The sequence below is a fragment of the Sphaeramia orbicularis genome, chromosome 10 (assembly GCF_902148855.1).
Source record: "Sphaeramia orbicularis chromosome 10, fSphaOr1.1, whole genome shotgun sequence".
NCBI classification, from domain to species: domain Eukaryota; kingdom Metazoa; phylum Chordata; class Actinopteri; order Kurtiformes; family Apogonidae; genus Sphaeramia; species Sphaeramia orbicularis.
The window spans coordinates 49,246,985-49,268,852 of NC_043966.1; the positions used below are offsets into that span (position 1 = coordinate 49,246,985).

The following is a 21,868-nucleotide window of genomic DNA, read 5'->3' on the forward strand; positions in this document are numbered from 1 at the left end:
GAAAATCCGGACTTTTTTTTAGGTGTGAATACAAACATGTGAACTCTGATTCGAACCAAACAAGCGGACCAAGACTACCTAGAAGAGGTGGTCTCGCTCCACTTCCAAACGGACTCTGGGCCGGTTCACTTCTGGTGTGAATATAACCAACCGAACCAAACCAAGGAATCTTGCGCCTTTTTGTGCTTGACGAGCCACCATAGCTGCTGGAAGTAGCCGAGGTTTACGGGTGGTCAGAGCTAATAGCAGCAGCTATGAGCTGTGAACAGACGTGGAGCAATGAGGAAACTGAATCTGCCATTGACATTTCGTCAGATGCCTGTATTATGAAACTGGCTCCGACTGAGCTTTTCTTGAGTGTTAACATTATTTTCGAAAATTTGTGTCAGTAAAAATACAATTTATATTCCGAAAATGATAACTGTATGTAGGAGTACTACAATAATTTTCATCAACACCGGCCGTCTCTGGTTCACCCCGCCCCCGACTTTTCTGTCCAATGCTAGCGCAGTTCATCACATGCGTGCTTGTGTTCACGCATTTTGGTCCACTTGCAAAAAGCGCAATGTGAATGCGATCCGACCCAAATGAAAAAAATAAAGTCCACATTTGATCCGAATCAAATAAGCAGACTGAAGGACTTTTCAGGTGTGAATACACCTTAAGTTATAAACGGCACACAGGAGTTTAGCAGGTCCATCATTTAACACGCTGTACGATCCAAGGAAAGCTTGCCTACCAATATGGCGTTGTAAACAGACAACCATGTGATCATGTGACGTTTGTGCAAAACCTCAATAATCCCTCCAGTGTGTCCTGGGTCGGTCTCTTCCATGCACAGATCCCCCAACTTAAATATAACTGCATGGGGATCACTCATATTACATGGTCCACGCACACACGCATGACTGATGCCTGTCAGTGACTTACATTGGTATCACTTCTGTGGGCCCATCACGTGATACCATCACAGATTTGAGGTAGGGAGCAGTGCCTTGCACTATGGGCTGCTCACAAAAACAACATGGTGACTTCTGTTGTCTTTTGTGGTTCTGCCCAAATATTGAAATTGAAACTCGAGTTTTTAAAGTAAAAAAAAAAAAATTGGGATTTTATTTTTGACCAAAATTGTGCAGCCCTAAAGGACACAGATTTTTAGCAACAAAATCTGGGTTACTCTTGAGTCTTCCACCAACAGATGATGCCCTTCAGCAACACATCAAGTGTTCAGCTTTGGCAACAACAATCAGCAAGTCTTCACACATCACAAAATCAAACCTGTTGACTTCACATCATATGGCTGGACGCTGCAAGGTAATGTACTGAAACCCGTTTACCTGATCAAAGAAACATTGCTATGTAAATCTTCATATTCATGTCAGGTGCATGTACATGTGCAAAAAAAAAGTGTGCCAGAAATTGTATTTGGAATATGTGAATTTTTCGGTTAAAAAAATTTGACAACTGATATTTGTTCATAAGGCAGCAGTATAATGTACTAAATGAAAGCACATAGAAAGTCCTATCATGTAATACACATACTGCATATGAGGAGACCAGAGTAGCAGGTATCAGAAATAAAATACTGTAAAGAATTGAGCGGTCAGAAAACAATTGCATTCAACACTTCGGTTGCCTCAAATAATTTGTTCTTTTTTCAATACCATATTTACTAATAGCCTATATATAAGGGATGCAATGGTATTCGGGAAAACCATGTACAGTTTGGTCTGCACTGCACGGGACAATCCGCCCTTATGGACCGTGGGTTTTCAGTATTGCAATTGATTCTCTCTTGCTCTCTCTCTCATGACATGCATGTGAGTGTGCAGCACAGGGAAGCCCCACCCCTCAGTGAGAGACAGTGGACAGCCTGCCTGCAAGCCTGCACCCACCCATATCTGCAAACATTAGACTCGCAACCTGACCCGAAATTAACGCATTGGCTGCCAACCATTTTCAGAGCAGAGAGCCCCATACTGCCAGTGTATGGAGCATTTTGACTGATCTTTCAAGACCCACAGAATATTGAGTTATATGACCACATAAGCACTGAAACTATCAATACAAAGTGCAGACTCTCTTCTTTCATCAGGAAAAAAAGTTTGTTTCTTGCCTTTTGGGTTCTTTAGTAATTGGCAGTAGAACATAGGGTGGTTTCAGCATAAACACCTGTTTTGGACCAAAAAAACTGAGAAAATTTGCTTTTTGTGCAAAGAGGAATGTCAAGCAGAACAGTGATTTTGACACCAATATTTGTAGCTTTAGTGACACTTCAAACAACTGAACAGTTGTTTACTTCTATGAAACAACAAAAACACTGAAAAGAATATAGAAAATAGAATATGCATATAAAAAAGACCTATGTGTAAGTATAAAAAACAAAAAACTATGGTTCTCTGATAAAACCAAACTATTTCCAACACTGAATATGGCACAGTGCTATTGCACATTGAGTGAGGGATGAGGGGGTGGGGTGTTATGTTGATTTCAGTTATTGCAGTTTTATATTGTACACTGGACAGTCCTGTGTTCATACTACTACTACTACTATCCCTCATTCATTTACTGAATGGGGGGGGGGGGGGACTGAAAGAAGGATGAAAAAAAAAAATGTCTACACTGTCTTTTGATGCGGGGGTTGGTCCGTGGTCCTTTTGATCTGATGCATCTGGGGTCAGGCTCTGGTGATCCCACTTCCTCCAGATCCCATCCGATCGCTGAGCATGACAGCGGGCCACAGCGTGTGGTTTCACCACCACAGCCCAGCTCATCTGACAAATCCGGGTCAGACGAACCTGGGCTGTGGCAATGAAACCAGGCACCGTGACCCACCGTGACGCTCACTGCTCGGCAGGGATGTGCACAGATAGACCTGAGGTGTCACTTAAGACCTGCCCCTCTGGCCTCAGTGCCCTTCTGGCGATGTTTTTTTATTTATTTATTTATTTATTTATTTTTTTCCCTCATTCAAAGAAGACAATAGAGTCCGCATCAACATGACATTATAATCATATTTTAATATTAAGTTAAATTCAAATAATTCCCAGTGCCTCCTGTCCTTCCCCGAGTCCGCCTCCTGTAACTGCCTCTCTCCTGCTCCGCTTGTGTTCGACTCAAGCTGCTCAGTGCAGTCGGAGCTCCGCTATTTGCTGATCACACATCGCATGGCCTCGACTTTTTGCTAGAGACAAACTGGCAACAATAGCAGTGCCTTTGACTTACAAATGTTCAAGCAAATCTTTGGCCCGTTTCCCACAAGTTTGGCTGGTTAGTGTAGCCAGTAGCCCAATACTAGCATGTCGGGTGATTAGCTGTCACAAGCTGAGAGGTCACGGACCACGGCCCGGTAATGCTAATTCAGTGCATCTGATAATGTGAGGAGAGATGGAGGGACAAACCAGCAAACTGACGAAAATCCTCTGCTATTTATTTGCGTGAAAAATTGTGAGTACCCAGTATATTTTCAGAGTCACAAATATATAGTGGCCTATTAATCCAAACTGTGTCTAAAACTGCGTGTTGTTGTCGTGTCAGGCTGAACAGAGGCAGTGTAGTTTCTGGGGAGTCAATGAGAGAAGCAGATCAGAGGTGAGCACCCAGACACTAGGCTTCATGTTACATTCGCATTGATTGGAGTATTACACATAATATTAAAATTAAATCAGATCCCCTTTTTTGGAAATTATTAGATGTGAAGTTTCAGATTATTAAATTATTGTCAAAGTCATTGTCATTATAATAAGTTACACAAGCATAAAAAACAATCTGTATGTCTACAGTGTTCATTGTAGTGCACAATTTGATGTTTCTTATTCATCAATTGCAGCAAAATGCAAAGAAAGGAAAGAGTAAAGAAACAGAGGGAAAGAGACTTGCAGCAGGCAGCCCAGGGTACCAGCTCTCCTCTGTCCTGGATCAAGCCAAATGTCAATCAGCAGGTTCAGGATGCATGTCCAGGGACTGCAGAGACAATGACTTCAGACTCAGAAGAGTGTGAAGCTGAGTGCGAGATGGACACAGGGCATACCATAGCACAGACCATAAATGAGGAACAGCCTGAACCTGCAATGTGAAGTGCCACTGAGATGATTTAATTAGCAGCATCGCTACTATGCAGTACCCAACAGATCCTTTTCATGTCGAAAAATTTGGACATAAGTGTAATGAAAGATACATCAATCTGTGCTGCAGTGTAGGACCTTGTCAGCCAGATATAATTTACCCAAAAAACAACAAAAATCGGTCTTTTCAAAAACAATGGTTTTCCTGAAATGTGTGGCTAGAGTACACACCTTACTGTAATATTTCTCATTACACAGAAAGTACTTAGACCTTATGCACAGTTGTGTCAAGTGTGTAGTCCTAGATTGGTTATATGATAGTGGTTTGTTCAGTTGGTTGTGGTTGTTCAGTAAATTAGTGATTGTCATGGTTATGTTACTCAGTTTTGGCTTTGTAGGTTTTTACAAGGTTGGGTGGTTCATAATCCCTCTCTAGTCATTTTTTTGCTTTTGGACTCTTAAAGCCTATGCTCATTGTACTTTACAAGTAGAAAGTTTTTTGTTTGTTTTTTTCTAGTTATTTGGTCTAAGGCCATTGCAGTAGCAGTACATTGTTTTGTAGAATGCTAACATATGTGTAATACTGAATAAACAGTGATGGCAAGTTATTGCGGACCAATATTTATGAAAACGCTGCAGATCAGGATTGTCAGGAGAGGGGTGTCCTTTTGGGCAGGCTGAGGACCTGCCCCTCTAAATGTCTGTGCACGCCACTGCTGCTCGGCCCGCTTTAATTCTCTATGGCTGATTTTCAACGAAGCTCCCTCCTTTGATCGGTGCCTGTTGTCTTTTTGGCCGATTGCAACACTCTTCTTCTCGGAACTGCAGCGACACATACTCTGTCCGAGCAGGAGCTGCCTCAACTTTACAGATTTCATTCGTTTCACCATCTTCTCTCTCTCTCATTCTACCACTTCCTAGTGCACCACCGTCACCTTCTGTTCATGTAATTTATTCGTTCTACACATTATATATAATTTATTATTTATTTGTATATTGTTCACCTCTACGTTAAATTCTATGATTACAAGCATGATTTTCACCAACAAGCTGCCCCCATTTAAAAATGTAATTGACATTTATAGACGTCATTGGCAGTCAACGTTCAGATTTGAATTGACACGTATAGACGTCAATGGAAGCCAGTGAGTTACACACATTGTCGACACGGTAACTTACTTTTAAGGGTTTTATATTTGGCTAAAAGGCATACCATCAATACATCTCTAATATGTGCCGATCAAAGCAGTCTGTGGCCGGATGTAAACAGAGGTGAAACTCACTTCCCAATAAAACAAACTGGCTGTGCACTCAAAAAAATGATTCTTGGCTCTAATAAACATGAAGTAATATTTTAAAGTAAAATGTAACTGAAATATATGAAATTTAAAGTTTATTTATCCGAAAAAGTCAAACAAAATGTGAATATGCTTAGTATAAAGTGAATCTAAACAAATAAAGTAAACTTTATTTACTAGATCACATAAAAAGGCTGAGCGTCACAGTCAAACATAGTTTATGTAAAAGTTTGCATTAACTAAAGCAAATCTGACTGAAGGTATTTAATTTATTCATATTGACTCAATATGATAGAAAAAACATTGTATTAAATGCAACTCTTTACATTAAACTTATGTAATAAAATTACATGGGAAATTTACATGTAATGGGTTAATTATTTTTATGTGTGTGGCAGACAAACCATGATCTTTTCCTTAACCTAACCATGTATTTTTGTTGCAGAACCGTTCAAAACTGGCTTAAAACTGAAAATAATAAGTCTAAAAATGAAAAGTCAACACTCAACTTTAAGTTTCACATAGGACTCCTAGGGGACCATCCTGCTGCCCCAATTTTTAAAAATGACAAACTGTTACAATAGGCTCCATCAATAAATTCTGGGAAGACTTCATTTGTGCATTTAAACATTCTTGACCAGTTTTACTGCTATTTTTGCATCACCCTTTATTATCTTGACACTTTATTGAAAACATAAACACATGTTAAAACTTCAGAAATTAGACATAAGTTTAATTAGGCTGAGTTAACAGGTGATCTCATTATTTTTATTTCCTCTCCTCTTGGCCCTCATAAATATTGAGTAGTATAAATATGATATTTATGTAAAATGTAACTAAATTTTATGGAAAATAAATAAACACAATGTGAATCTACTTAGTATAAACTGAATGTAAACAAATCCAGTAACCTCTATGTGGCCAGATCCCATTTGGCGGCTATGTGCTTAATACTCCAACACAGCAGGTGGTGGTAGTGCACCTTAAGACTGGTTGCAACCTTACCCACCCAAAACCGGAATACCAACGTAACCCCTGGGCGCTGGTGAAGTTGACCCCGCAACCTCTACGCATGGCAAACGTTTGCCTCAACGACTGGGAAAATTGCGCCGAATGAGTGGCAGGTTCTGTAAGTATTTCAACCATTTTCCATTTGTTGTGTTACACCATGGTGATGTTATTGCGATAAGTGTATTAATTTAAATTTTGTTTTTTAATTTACTTAAGCGAATGTGATTGTTCTGCTGTGTATGAGGTCGGTGAATTTAGGTTAGCGCATCTGCTCTAGCTGCCTCATGTCCTGCTAGCAAGTGCTAGTACTAGCTGAGTGGCTCGTATCTCGCCAACCATGAACTTACAAGTACAGCCAAATTATTCATAGTTGTTGTGAGATGAGAGGACCTACGGTGAACAACACTGCTATAACCCAGGGCCGCTCGGGCTGCGTTGATAGCTCCACTATGTCATAGTCCTCTAGCAACTGCTAATTGGCTGAGCACTAGGTAGTAACACAGCTTCACTTTCTGACTTGCTCAACTCCATGAAACAACACTTGTCATATTTTACTGCGGTCTCTCGCTTCTGCAGCGAGATACAGAGTAGAGGCTGACATTTGTGTGGGAATGCCGCGGGATGGGAGTCAACTTTACTATTAATCACGTGATTGGGACGATACAGGAGTTAACGGGGGCATACGAGAGCGGGAATCAACCAATAGGACACACACACACCGAAAAACATGACAGGCGCACCGCCATTTTTGTAGTTTTCTTTCCATAAGCCTACACGGCAGTGCAAGTCAAAAGAACTACACGGCCCAGAACCCAACACTGCTTCTGGCCACTGCTTGCCTGCTTCCCACTGAAAATTAAACAACAGCGATGGAAGGAGCAAGCAGCAGCAGCGCAGAAGCCGAAAAAATTGAACTACAACGTAAAGTACACACAACATACACAAACATTCACACTTACGCATAACAGACTTATTATGCAAGAATGTGTTCAGTTATTCAAACAGCCCTAATTACTTTCAGGGCAGCGTTTTCTTGCAAATAATCAATAAAATTCAGAGTGGCAAACCAGACTGAAATGGCAGTTTTTATTTAATATTTGAATCTTATGCACTTTTTTTCTTTTTCCAAATAAATACTCTCCTGTATCACCACAGATGAACTGTTCCTGTTGCCAATTTTTTTAAAATAAAACTCCAGACTACAAAGTAATCTAAAAATAATCAGGAGAAGATCAAATCAAATTCAGTGTATGCATAGAGACTAGAAGGGAAAAAAATGGGAGCGGTACAGGAGTGGGAGTCACTTTACCGGAAGTGGGATGAGACAGGAATTTTTTTTCCCCTCTGGCCCGGGATTGGGACGGGACACAAATTTTCTCTGTGGGAGTGGGATGGGACAGGAATGAAAATCCAGTCCCGTGTCACCCTCTAATACAGAGTCGGCGGTGACACTGCTGCTCAGAATGCATCATTTGCAGAAGCTAATGTAGATGTAGAAGCTAGTGTAATTGGTCCCTAGTTTTAATCGGCTATCTCTTGCTGCTCTGACTCGACCCTCAATTTGCTAACACTTCATTGTTAATTTAATTATGTTTACGCCTCAACTGACCTGGTTGGTATTCAAAACTCATTGATAACAATAGTCGATCAAGTATCATTACAGGACCAAATATAGCACTAGCTAAATCCTGAAAAAATATTGGAGCGTAATAATTTGGATTTGCTTCACTACCCAGCCAGAAAATACACACGAGTAAGAAATGGTGTTATTAAAATGATCACATTCACTTGCAAGTCAGACTAAAAATTAAATTAAGCAAGCAACAGCAACAACAACAACAAAAAAACTATTCTGGACCAAATATTTTCATTTGACTACTTGGGAATAAGACCAAAACGGTCATCACTCCTTCCTCAATTATGCCTTGTTGATCATTAGTAAAACGCTTTGAATTTGGAAGAATATGCACTGCTCTGACCAGTTTGTTTGTCTTTTCTTTTGATGCCAGAATTATTTACGAAGACATGAACAGTAAAAACTCAAATCATGATTGAATTACTTTAGATTTATTGCTTAATTTACATATTGATCTTGCTTTAAGTCCTGCATGGGGTGCTGTTAATTTTTGTACATGACTGATTGTTCATGAAGTATTACATTCATGTATTCATTCTTATTGATACACAATGTCAGAAAAATGTATGTACCTTTACCATGAAGAGTTGTTACATACACACAAACCTGCAGCTGACTATTTCTTAACCTGGTTGGAAACTAACATTGTACTGTTTTTTCTTATTTACAGATACAACATCACAGGGCCAAATCAACAGAGTAGCTCACATCTTGAAAGGGCAACCTCTCAATTTAGGTGAGTACACATAATGTTGTGAGTAAGATCTATATTAACGCTTTCCTTCTTTTTTTTCCTTCAAAAATGGCAGCAAACTTACATCTTGACCATGTTCTTTTTTCTTTTCTAGCTACAATATGTGAATGGGCATGTGGGAAAGCAAGGTGTGCAGGATATCAGTAGTAAGCAGGTATGAATTACTGAAACACTACAAGCTAAAGCATGGGCACCATGGAAACAGACTCAGGCATCCATGCCCATATTCTGATTGTCCCTGCACATTTATCTTATGGAATAATCTTTTGAGTCAAATATACCGCAATCACCAAACCCAAGCATCTTCAAAGACATCTAAGTTATCTACATTTTCATGTCAGTTGTGTGCATGTCATGAGATTTCAAATGAAAGAGAGTATTTCAGTCATGTAAATGAACATTTACGTAGACATGAAACAGTAACATGTACAGTACAGGCCAAAAGTTTGGACACACCTTCTCATTCTTTGCATTTTCTTTATTTTCATGACTATTTACATTGTAGATTCTCACTGAAGGCATCAAAACTATGAATAAACACATGTGGAATTATGTACTTAACGAAAAAGTGTGAAATAACTGAAAACATATCTTATATTCTAGTTTCTTCAAAGTAGCCACCCTTAGCTCTGATGACTGCTTTGCACACTCTTGCCATTCTCTTGATGAGCATCAAGAGGTAGTCACCTGAAATGGTTTCCTAACAGTCTTGAAGAAGTTCCCAGAGATGCTTAGCACTTGTTGGCCCTTTTGCCTTCACTCTGCGGTCCAGCTCACCCCAAACCATCTCAATTGGGTTCAGGTCCAGTGACTGTGGAGGCCAGGTCATCTGGCGCAGCACTCCATCACTCTCCTTCTTGGTCAAATATCCCTCACACAGCCTGGAGGTGTGTTTGGGGTCATTGTCCTGTTGAAACATAAATGATGGTCCAACTAAACGCAAACCGGATGGAATGGCATGTCACTTCAGGATGCTGTGGTAGCCATGCTGATTCAGGTTGCCTTCAATCTTGAATAAATCCCCAACAGCGTCACCAGCAAAGCACCCTCACACCATCACACCTCCCCCTCCATGCTTCACAGTGGGAACCAGGCATGTAGCATCCATCCGTTCACCTTTTCTGCGTCGCACAAAGACACGGCGGTTGGATCCAAAGATCTCAAATTTGGACTCATCAGACCAAAGCACAGATTTCCACTGGTCTAATGTCCATTCCTTGGGTTTCTTGGCCCAAATAAATCTCTTGTGTTTGTTGCCTCTCCTGAGCAGTGGTTTCCTAGCAGCTATTTGACCATGAAGGCCTGATTCACGCAGTCTCCTCTTAACAGTTGTTGTAGAGATGTGTCTGCTGCTAGAGCTCTGTGTGGTATTCATCTGGTCTCTAATCTGAGCTGCTGTTAATTTGCGATTTCTGAGGCTGGTGACTCAGATGAACTTATCTTCAGCATCAGAGGTGACTCTTGGTCTTCCTTTCCTGGGGCGGTCCTCATGTGAGCCAGTTTCGTTGGAGCGCTTGATGGTTTTTGCAACTGCACTTGGGGACATATTCAAAGTTTTTGAAATTTTCTAGACTGACTGACCTTCATTTCTTAAAGTAATGATGGCCACTCGTTTGTCTTTACTTAGCTGATTGGTTCTCGCCATAATATGTATTCTAACAGTTGTCCAATAGGGCTGTCAGCTGTGCATCAACCTGACTTCTGCACAACACAACTGATGGTCCCAACCCCATCAATAAGGCAAGAAATTCCACTAAGTAACCCTGACAAGGCACAGCTATGAAGTGAAAACCATTTCAGGTGACTACCTCTTGATGCTCATCAAGAGAATGCCAAGGGTGTGCAAGGCAGTCATCAGAGCAAAGGGTGGCTACTTTGAAGAAACTAGAATATAAGATATGTTTTCAGTTATTTCACACTTTTTTGTTAAGTACATAATTCCACATGTGTTCATTCATAGTTTTGATGCCTTCAGTGAGAATCTACAATGTAAATAGTCATGAAAATAAAGAAAATGCGAAGAATGAGAAGGTGTGTCCAAACTTTTGGCCTGTACTGTATGTTTAAAGGTTGTGTGTTTAAAACTAATGTCTATAATACATTTCAAACACACCGAAACAGGAAGCACAATCCCCATACTTTAAATGATTTTAAACCTGAGGTTGTCAGTGTAGTTACTAGATTACAAGAATCAGTTGTTGACATTGAGTCTTGTGCTGCAGACACAGATGTAGAATCTGAAACTGATTTTGCTGCACATAGTTTATCTAGTATTGAAGATACTTCCAAAGTTGTTGAGGTCAGTCATCGCTTCAGTTCTGTTGAAGTTCGAACATATTTTGTTTGTACCATCCACAGCAATTAATGAATTACTACATGAATTACACTATTTGTTAAGCTCCCCATCTGTTCCCATCACCTTTAACAGTCAGTCTAACATTCTTAAAAATCAGTGTTCAAGTTGATGAGTCAGTTGTCAAAGAGCTTGCTCGAGAAGTGTGCAAGTCCAATCCTGTGGCCAAAGCCTTTGCAAAAGACGGGCCCCTGGCTACAGCTTACAAAAGGAAGCAGTATTATAAAAAAATATTTCAGTGTGGTGAGCCCAGTTGAGTACATCCTTTGTCCTAAGACCAATAAGACATTTCAGTATATTCCTATTTTGTCCTCTTTGCAGCATCTGTTAAGTAACAGTGACATTTTAAAAAGTGTAGTCCATACCCAGAAAACACAGGAAAATACTTCAGGTGTAGTGCAGTACAAATCGATAAGAGATGGAATTTACCATAAAGAAAATGTTTTTTTCACTGGAGAGGATTTGAAATTATCAATATCACTATATGTTGATGACTTTGAGGTTTGTAACCCCTTAGGCACATCAAGAAAAACTCATAAACTTTGTGGTGTCTACTGGATTTTGAATAATTTGCCACCTGGATCTCACTCAGCTCTTTCTTTCATCTACTTGGCTATATTATGCAGGATTACTGATGTAAATGTGTATGGCTATGAAAAAATTTTAGAGCCCTTTTTACAGGATTTGGTTATTTTAAAGAAGTATGGTGTTTTTGTTTCAGGTCTTGGAGAGTTTGTGAAAGGCACAATCGAGACAGTAATTGCAGATAATTTAGGAGCCCATGGGATTCACTGAAAGCTTTTCGGGTGTCTACTTCTGCAGGTTTTGTGCAGGTGAGCGATCAGATATTCAGACTAAGGCTGTTCAGTCAGGTCATTTTAACATTCGAACAAAAGACATACATGACAAACAAGTTACATTTGCAAGGGAAACCTCAACCATCTTTGTGGTGTAAAGGGAGAGTGTGTGTTTACCAAGAGTTTATCTTATTTTCATGTTACTCAGGGCTACCCCCCTGACATAGTTCATGACTTATTTGAGGGTGTTATTCCAGTAGAGATTGCCCTCTGCATTGATGTATTCATTTCCAAAAAGTATCTGTCTCTTAACTCTCTTAACGAATTAATCCTGAGCTTTCCATATAAGTGGGGCGATAGAACTAATAAACCTCATATTGTACCACGCACTTACGCCTCTACAAAGACCATTGGAGGTAACGCCCACGAAAACTGGAATTTACTGAGGTTGCTTCCTTTTACCATAAGAAACTTGATACCAGAAGTGGAGTCTGCTTGGCTTGTGTTGCTTGATTTACAAGAAATCGCTGAACTCGCTGTTGCCCCTCTTCATAACAAAGAGATGGTTGCCTACCTGGCTTGCAAAATCACAGAATACAGAGATAGATATTTGGAGCTTTTTCCTGAACGACTCTTACCAAAACATCACTTTCATGAGCACTACCCTCAAATGATTGAATGTTTTGGGCCTTTAGTGGGGCAATGGACTATGAGGTTTGAAGCAAAGCATAGCTTCTTTAAGGAAGTTGCTCGTCATACAAATTGTTTCAAGAATATACCACTCACACTAGCAACGAAACATCAGCAAATGATTGCATATCATATCAATGCATCCCATCTTAAATCCTCACTAGAAGTTGCAAATGTTTCTATCCTCCCTGTGGATGTATTGAACAAGGAAGTAGCAGCAAGCCTCAGGCAAAAATACCCCGTGATGAATGAGGTACATCTAGCCAAAAATGCAACTAACAAAGGAATCTCTTACAGAATTGGCATGTTGATTCCTTATGGTTCAACCTGTGGTCGGCCAGAGTTTACAGAAATTCTCCAAATGTGCATTGTCAAGAACAGCTTGAGCTTTTTTGTAAGAATATTGTGTGCATGGTATCATGAGCACTTCCGAGCATATGAAGTGACTATGTCACCTAATAGAGAGGTTGCCCTCGTTGATGTTCAAGACCTGGTTGATGCTTTTCCACTCTGTGAGTAGACTGTTGGTGTAAGACAGATGGTTACCTTGAAAAGGCATATCATTGTATAAAAGACATTATAGACCCTATAATGTCTTTTTTTCTCACTAATTTTATGAAGTAGGTGTGCAACAAATAACTGCATAACTAGTAAGCCATCTGAAAAAATATTGAATTATACTAAGCAATTCAAACAAAAATATGACTGGTATTGTGTGTTCATGTAATTTCTACTAATTCAAAATCTAACTATCTTTAATTTGCCTAAATTTCTAATACAGAAATGTGATGAGAAAAGTATACTTTTGAATAAAATCATGACAGAATCACTGATGAGAGCCCTACTATATATTTACATCCATATTCTGCTTTAATTGCCATATAAAAGTTAAGAGTTACTTCACTCATGAATCGTAATTCAGGTTTTTTTGGGCTAATTGTTGTTAAAGGGGGAATTCAGTATTTTTTAATCTATTTTCTCATGTTTTGATCTGAAGTGACTGATGGGAACAACAATTCTTGAAATCAGTCTGATATTGAAGAACATTTCAGCTGACAGAAGCAAAACTTTGGTTCAGTATAATTCTTCAAGGTAACTGTGCACTGTCCAAGTAAGTCCATTAAACGTGCTTATTTTTGCCTTGGACTGGCTTAGGTTGTTATCGTAAGTGTCTGAAAATATTAAGGAAAGAATCACTGAGACATACCATTTTAAAGAGCAAAATGTGTTTTATTTAACAAGAAACAGTTGTTTAATTGCTTTCTCCGAACTAATCAAATTCCCCTTACAAAATGATAATTTTGAAATCTTTATCTTCATGCAAACTCAACCAGATAAAACTCACCAAAACGGGCTTTCAATCACCTGGTCTGGTTTGGGTGAGATAAACCTCTTAGTCACAGACTTTGATGTGAAAAAATGTAGATTTATAAAAGTAAGGAGGTAGAGGTAGGGGGACATCCAAGAAGCAGCAGGGAGAAGCTGCATGTACAGCCAGGACATTTTCACGTCTAATGTGATGAATAATGGGTTATTTTGACAAAACCACCGTTGGTGAACATGAGTCAAGATGGTTTTGCTGGGTTTTATTTTTTCTGTTGAGTTTGTTGATTATGATGATGTTAAAATTAGAGTTTTGTGAAGGGAGTCTGGTGAAAATTGGCAAAACCACTGAAACTGCTGTTTCTGGATTAACCAACGCATCTTAAAATCTGTCTCTGTAGCAGTTCTTCCCATTATGTTGGTGGACACTTGCAAAAACAAACACATCTAGTGATGGTGTGAAGTTGCTTCTGCCAGCTACATCAAAAGTATTCAAAGCATTAAAGAGATTTTTTGGCACTTTTAGATTCATTTACGTGCCAAGATTTACTGCTGTGCCCTACAAGCTGCACCAAATGCACAGCCACTGCAATGTAACAAAGGAAGTCAAGGCTCAAGTTATACAGTTGGAGTGATCTTATGGGAAAACTTGGATCAATTAATGATGAAAATAACCATTGGCTGAAGTTCTGATATGAGGCTGTAATGGGTGTGTACTTTACATAACCTCTGTTTCCTACGTTTGTTCTCTAGAATAGGTTGAGTGAAAGATATCAAGTCCCATCCACCTGAGAATTGTTTTTGGTGGAGATGATGCCAGAAAATTTACTCTCACGTCAGGGATGCCAGCATCTGTGGATCAGCTTGTCCATGAGATAAAGACTGTTTTTGGACTTACAGAGGAGTTCAGGCTCCAATACAAGGATGTAGACTTTGGAAATGAATATGTTAATCTTATGTCAACCAGTGAAATAAGAGATGGGGATACTCTCAAAGTGATATTTTTTTCTTGTGAAGAAACGAGCTCCAGTATTCCAGAGACTCTACCATCTTGCAGCACCAGCACTCCAGTAACTTCACCCAGCACATCACACAGTTCTGAGATCCCAGGAAGCTTGTCTGCAAACACCCTCAACTCTCCATCCGTCAACCAAGTGAGTTTGTCCCCTGATCACTCATTTGGCAGTGCAGACACCATCATTTTGGATCCGATTCCAGAGTCAAGAACCTCCATTTGGCCTCCAATCTTCATTGTTCCCTGCTTTTCATATTTTGCTGAAATTCAACTCCAAACAGCAAATGCAGAATTCAGAGCAAATGGCACTCTTCTTATTCCTCCACCAAAGCAAAGAATGGATATCCTTGAAGGTATGGCTGAAGAGATCTTCAAACACACAGCATATCCCAGTGACTCCCAAATTGAAGAGGCTGCTTAAGTTCTGGTGCATACTCATCCATGCTTGATGCAAAGAGGAACTTGTGCTGGCCATGAGGGATGGAAACAATATCTAAAGACTAAGGTTGCCAATTTTCGCACAAAACTTTGCAAGATTGGACTCCTAGAGGTCAGCATAAACTCTCCCAAGAACAAGCACAGAGGTCAAGACAAGGCAGCTGCAAACATCAAAAAACCACGGAAAGCAGAGGTAAACTTCCTGCCATCCCTCCCTGGGGGTGAAACAAGAGAGAGTCTTGAAGATGAACGGGTAGCTCTCTTGACAGAGGTGAAACAGAGAAACAATGAAGCTGTGGTCAGGCAGAAAATGCAGAGGACCTTTTCCTACAGACGTCAGGAGGTTGTCCATAACGAACCTGTGATCGCTGAATTTGTAAACAGGTGGCCTGCCTTGTTTACAGTGAGTGAAGTGAGTATTAATATTCATGTTTTGCATGCTGTTTTATGTTCAGATATTTTTTCCCTGGTTAAAAGTTTGTTTAATTCAGTCTTCACATTTTTGCACTCTAAATTCCTTGTGAACTGTTATTTTCTATGGTATTATGTGGATAGTATTTCTTAAGAAAATGAATGTCAAAGACTGATTATAAAATATGATATTTAGTTGAAGTAAAATCCTGTGTAGAGGGTCGGCCCATTGTGGCACAGGGTTGCCCACTCTCATGTTAAAATTACATGACAATGAAGCAGCCTGCGCCAAACTGGAAAATTTTCATCCTGCTGTGTGGATAGCGAATGCTTTCAGGCTGCAATGTGTTGAAAATATGGTACTGATATCTTTAAGATCACATTTTGTAACTGTTTGCAATTTGGCAGTCCTAAACTAAGGGAAGCAAATTATAAAACTCACTACAAAATGTTACATCCAGACAACACATAATTCATGAAAATAGAGCTCTATTTTGGCTGTAATTCAACTGCCCAAGTTTCAAGGGATTATAAAAGATATTGCCCCAATAGCAATTCTCCTGTTAGAGTCAAAAGTCTGTTTGTTCTTCTCTTCAGCTCAGAAAATGTTTTTTTCTTAAAGCATGGAAATTTAGATCACTGCTGTTTAAATATCTCATGTATTTTCTTTCACCTTTTCTCATACAGATAAATGCTGAATTCATGCGTATAACAACTTTGCTGCTTCAAGCCAAGTTCTTCGGACAACTTGACCAATACACAGCTAACTTGATCAAGATCTTCAGCAGCAGAGGCGGGGCTGCCGGAAAGAAGATCCGATTGCTCATGGCTCCGATAGCTAAGGCAAGTGCATTCAACTGTTGCATTACTTAACTAAGTAAAATCTGTCTTTCAGTCTAACAATTGGTTGAGAAGGGTTACTATATTATTAAAACTGGAATTTTTAAATGGAATTTCACAAAGTTTTATACAAATTACTATATAACTCTGAGGATGTTTTTACAGCAGTAGTTTGGTTCATGTTGTCCAAACCAAGGAAAAAATGACGTCTTGTTGCATTTTAGCCCTGGTGTGGTTCATGTTGACACTGACATTTTACAAACGAATCAAGAGAAGTAAGCATTAAGTTATACAGACTGAAAGGTAACTCTAAGATTGTACAGCTTTGGCATATACAATCCTGCATCACCAGAGCCCATGTAGGAAAATCAAATTGCTGTGACTGACAGAAGTTTATGAAGCACTTAAATCATTCTGATGTTTTTATGTTCCTTGTGTGACAAAGAGTTCACAAAGAAACTGATTATAAACATAAGTATTTGACAGCAAATTGATTACATGTTACAAATAATGACCAACAGGTAGAGATAGGATGAAAAGGATGTGACTTATACAGTAATGATTTGGGGCTAAATCACTGTGGAATCACTGCCGCACACTTTTTGATGAACTTTATGAACTTGCAGAGTACATGGAGTAGGATATAAGCACAAAAGTTTTAATCGGTTTTGATCCATTGTTCAGGAAAAATATCCGCACTGACATGCTTCTGTGTTATAATGGTTACCAGATGATTTGCATAAATATACAGGGCTTATTCGTGGTTGCTTTAAGATGTCTTCCTGAACAGATTTCAAGATCAGCAGAAGGATTTATTTGTAGTTAAGCATCTAAAATTATTTTAACATCTAAAATCATTGTAAAATCGCATGCTGTCTGCTATCATAAAATCCTGTGGTTAATTGATTTGCTTTCACACCTCAAATGAACCACAACAGAGTTGGGCCAAAATCACACTTAAGACTATCTCAGTCTGGCTGTTTGGTCTGCACTGTGGACTGATTGACAGCATTTCTGAGGTTGATTGTAGGCCTAGCCTGTTGGTTCAGTTAAATTGGGCTATGGTTCATTTGCCCAGCTAGTTTGGTTCATGTGGACTACCGTGAAAGCTGTTGTGTGGACCAAAAACTGGACTGAAACTGCTTGAAAAGGTATGAGTCGGTCTGGTTCCAAATAGACTCTGATGTGGTTCATTTGTGGTGTGAAAGCAAATAAACCAGCCATAGGATTTTATGATGGCAAGTACAGGGGTTGGACAAAATAATGGAAACACCTTAAAAAATCAACAAAATATAATTTAATTGGGTGTAGGTCCGCCTTTTGCGGCAATTACAGCCTCAATTCTCCGAGGTATTGATTCATACAACTTGTGAATTGTTTCCAAAGGAATTTTAAGCCATTCTTCAGTTAGAATATCCTCCAACTCTTTTAGAGACGATGGGGGTGGAAATCGACGTCTTACTTGAATCTCTAAAACTGACCATAAATGCTCAATAATGTTGAGGTCTGGGGACTGTGCCGGCCATACGAGATGCTCGACTTCATTAGAATGTTCCTCATGCCATGCTTTAACAATTCTAGCTGTATGGATTGGGGCATTATCATCTTGAGGTGAAGGTGTTTCCATTATTTTGTCCAATCCCTGTATGTGATTTCAGCTAACTTCAAAAAATGTAACCTCCTAAGAAAATCCATCAGCTAATCATAAAATCTGTCTTGCAACAGATTAAACTAGGCACAAAAAGTTTGGAAACTTAACTTTGGTCGATCATATTTCCGTTGTTTGTTTTACCAATTTTATTGTATTATATATCATTAAAAAGCTTGTGTAATTTCCTTTCCTATGATACCCAACTCATTGTGATTGTGAACTCATGGAACGAGCACCAGGCCTACTGAGTGGGTCGCAGAAAAAAAGTGCTGAAATTTCCCTGCTGCACACCTGCGTCCTGCAGGTGTGAACCCAAAAATGAACACCTGTGGATAACGGTGCCGTCATCCACAGGTGTTCATTTTTTGTTGTTTTACACAAACATCGCCATCCTGCGTTTGTCTTATGTGGATAAGCTCCGTGCTATAGGGCAGGTTGAAGCTGGCGCCTGGCAGAGGGATGTTGCAGCATTACTTGGAGTGCACCCTGGTACCATCTCCAAACTGGTGGCCAAGTTCCGCACAACTTGTAATGTGAAAGAGGCCATGCACCGGATGTCCCAGGGTCACAACACCTGAGCAAGATCAGTTTCTTAGTCAAGCAGTACTGGGGGACCGCAGGCTGTCTTTCACATGTCTGCAGACAAGGTTCTCAGACCGTTACAGAAGATTTTCATGTCATCTCATTTTTGGGTTCACACCTGCAGGACGCAGGTGTGCTGCAGGGAAATTTCGGCACTTTTTTCTGTGACCCACTCACATTAGTAGGCCTGATGCTTGTTCCATGAGTTCACAATCACAATGAGTTGGGTATCAAAGGAAAGGAAATAACACAAGCTTTTTAATGATATATAATACAATAAAATCGGTAAAAAAAAAACAATGGAAATATGATCGACCAAAGTTAGGTTTCCAAACTTTTTGTGCCAAGTTTACTTGATCTTAATAAGCCATGTATCTAGCTTTATAAGCCATATCTATACCTATGTAAATAATTGGGTAAAGGTATGGACATTACCACGGGTATTTTCAATGATTAATATGCCAGTAAGCTGGTCAATCTACTGTGCTTCTGTCCTACTCCGTGTACTTTGTCATTTCATTAAGTCCATTAAAAAGTGTGTGAAAGCAATCTTGCAATAACGTCACACAAAAATTAGGTGAAAGGGAATATTTTTCCAGTGTTCTTTCTTGATTTGCTACTTGTTTTTAATCAGTTATTTTTTACTTCTGTTTGACACAAAAGATCACATGTATACACATCAGAAGCATTTTAGTGCTTGATTTCCCATACATTGGTCATGATTATGCAGGATGACAGTAGCCAAAACTGTCCAATTATTATGATACCTGACAGTCTATGTCATCATGAACAATAACAGAACTACAATGCAACTGTATATGCTCTTTCTTTTGGACCATAATTTCTGATCAAATACAAATAAACCTTGTGTACGCATAAATGTGCTGCCCCCTATTTTTTTTTTTTTGTTGTCTGTCATAATCATTGTATTAAGAATAAGACAGTGTCCTGGAAAATGTCTTAAATTTGCAAATTGGTATAAATGGGGCCTGCAGCACATCCTGTCGAGCTGCAAAACAGCTCTGGCTCAGGGTCGGTACAGGTGGCGCCACGATCAGGTCCTGCAGAAGCTGGCAGGAGTCCACGAGGCATGCAGGCTGGAATAGGCCCAAGACCATCCATCAACATCACAGAAACTGATACATTTTGTTGGACAAGGAGCAGGGGCTCAGAACATCGCCCAGAGACAGAGAAAATCTCTGTTAACACCTGGATGTGATTGGAACCTAAGAGTGGACATCGATCAGTAGCTCAAGGTCCCAACAGAGATGATCACAACCTCTCTGAGACAAGACATCATCCTGTGGTCCCCCTCAGTCCAAGCAGTGATCATGGCAGAGCTCATTGTCCCTTGGAAGGGAGGAATGGAGGCAGCTTACAAAAGAAAGAAGGACAAATACACCAAGCTGGCAGCTGAGAGTCGAGAAGCACGATGGTCAACTGTCATCTGCCCAGTGAAGGTTGGCTGTAGAGGGTTCATTAGATCTTCAATCCAGCGGCTCCTGAGGAATGTGGGACTGACAGGGCCTAAACTGAGGAAGGTCTCCAAGGAGCTAGCAGAGGAGGCAGAAAGAGCGAGTTTCTGGCTCTGGCTTAGAAGAAAGGATGGGGCGTGGAGTAAACAAGGGTCCTAGGAGGAGCTGAAGGGGGCAGTAGGGAGACGTCCCTACTGTTGGCTCCACCACTGCGAGATGTTCTGGGAATAATGGAGCGAAACATCAATGAAGGGTGGCTCCCGGCTGATGACCCTGCAGCTACCCCACAGGCACTAAATTGAATTTCACTTTTCCCTATGTGAGGGACGCACGGCATGGACCGCCCTGCCCCATATATAACCCCCAAACCCCCTGGACAACACGCACGCTCCCCCCCAGCCACCCCCCCCTTCCCCATTACACACTGCCACACCAAGAGATCAATTCCACAGGAAACACTGAGCTGTCATAAAGGTGGAATCCCCAAATCCCATGACTTGGCGACAACCCACTCATCACAATTATATCTATTTAATAATTATTATACATTCGTCTTTACTGCATTGCATGTACTCTTATGATGAGTTTTGACATATTTACATGACTATGGTGATAAAAATGCTATTTGTTAACCATCCCTACTCAAACGTAAAGTATAAAATGAGCTGACTCACCAGTGTCAGCCACCTCAGTGACTACCTCCTGCTCCTCAGCCACATCCTGCATCAGGTATGTCTCATCATCGTAGACCAGGACCTGGGCTGAGTAACACTCCTCCACCTGGGGGTTGGGCACCTCCTCCACAATGACAGCAGGGCAGCTCTCCTCCTGCAGCACTACGCCCTCCTCCACCTCCCCGGTGGACACGATCACAGCTTCCACCTCATCCTCTTCCTCAGCAGGCTGCTGCTCACACTGAAGAACAGGTACAAATGAGGAAAAAGAATGGTTTTACACATGGAGCCATAATCTCAGATCCTAGACGGGTTTGACTGAGTAACTAACATCAAACACAGACTGGTTGGACTAAGTAACTAACACCAACACAGACCGGTTGGACTGAGTAACCACCATCGACACAGACCGGTTGGACTTAGTAACCCACCACCGACACAGACCAAATGGACTAAGTAACACCGACTGGATGGACTGAATAACTAACACTGACACAGACTGGTTGGACTGAGTAACAACCACTGACACAAACCAGTTGGACTGAGTAACCAACACTGACTGGCTAGACTGAGTAATTAACACTGACAGGTCGGACTGAGTAACCACTGCCAACGCAAAATGGTTGGACTGAGTAACCACCGCCAACGCACACCGGTTGGACGGAGTAACAATCGCCCGATGCAGACCAGCTGGACAGAGTAACAACCGCTGACACAAACCGGTTGGACTGAGTAACCAACACTGATTGGTTGGACTGAGTAACTAACACTGATGGGTTGGACTGAGTAACCACCACCAACGCAGACCGGTTGGATGGAGTAACCATTGCCTGACGCAGATCGGTTAGACAGAGTA

At 40.4% G+C, this 21,868-nt stretch overlaps 1 protein-coding gene across 3 annotated transcripts in view; it reads right to left on the minus strand.

The window, feature by feature from the left end:
- Positions 1-21,868, minus strand: part of LOC115426941 (ETS-related transcription factor Elf-2-like) — an 88,590-nt gene that overhangs the window by 41,354 nt on the left and 25,368 nt on the right. For all 3 annotated transcript variants that reach the window (XM_030145224.1, XM_030145222.1, XM_030145223.1), the window contains exon 3: positions 21,013-21,253. In XM_030145224.1, the coding sequence (XP_030001084.1) occupies positions 21,013-21,253 (241 nt within the window). The remainder of the gene's footprint in view (positions 1-21,012; positions 21,254-21,868) is intronic.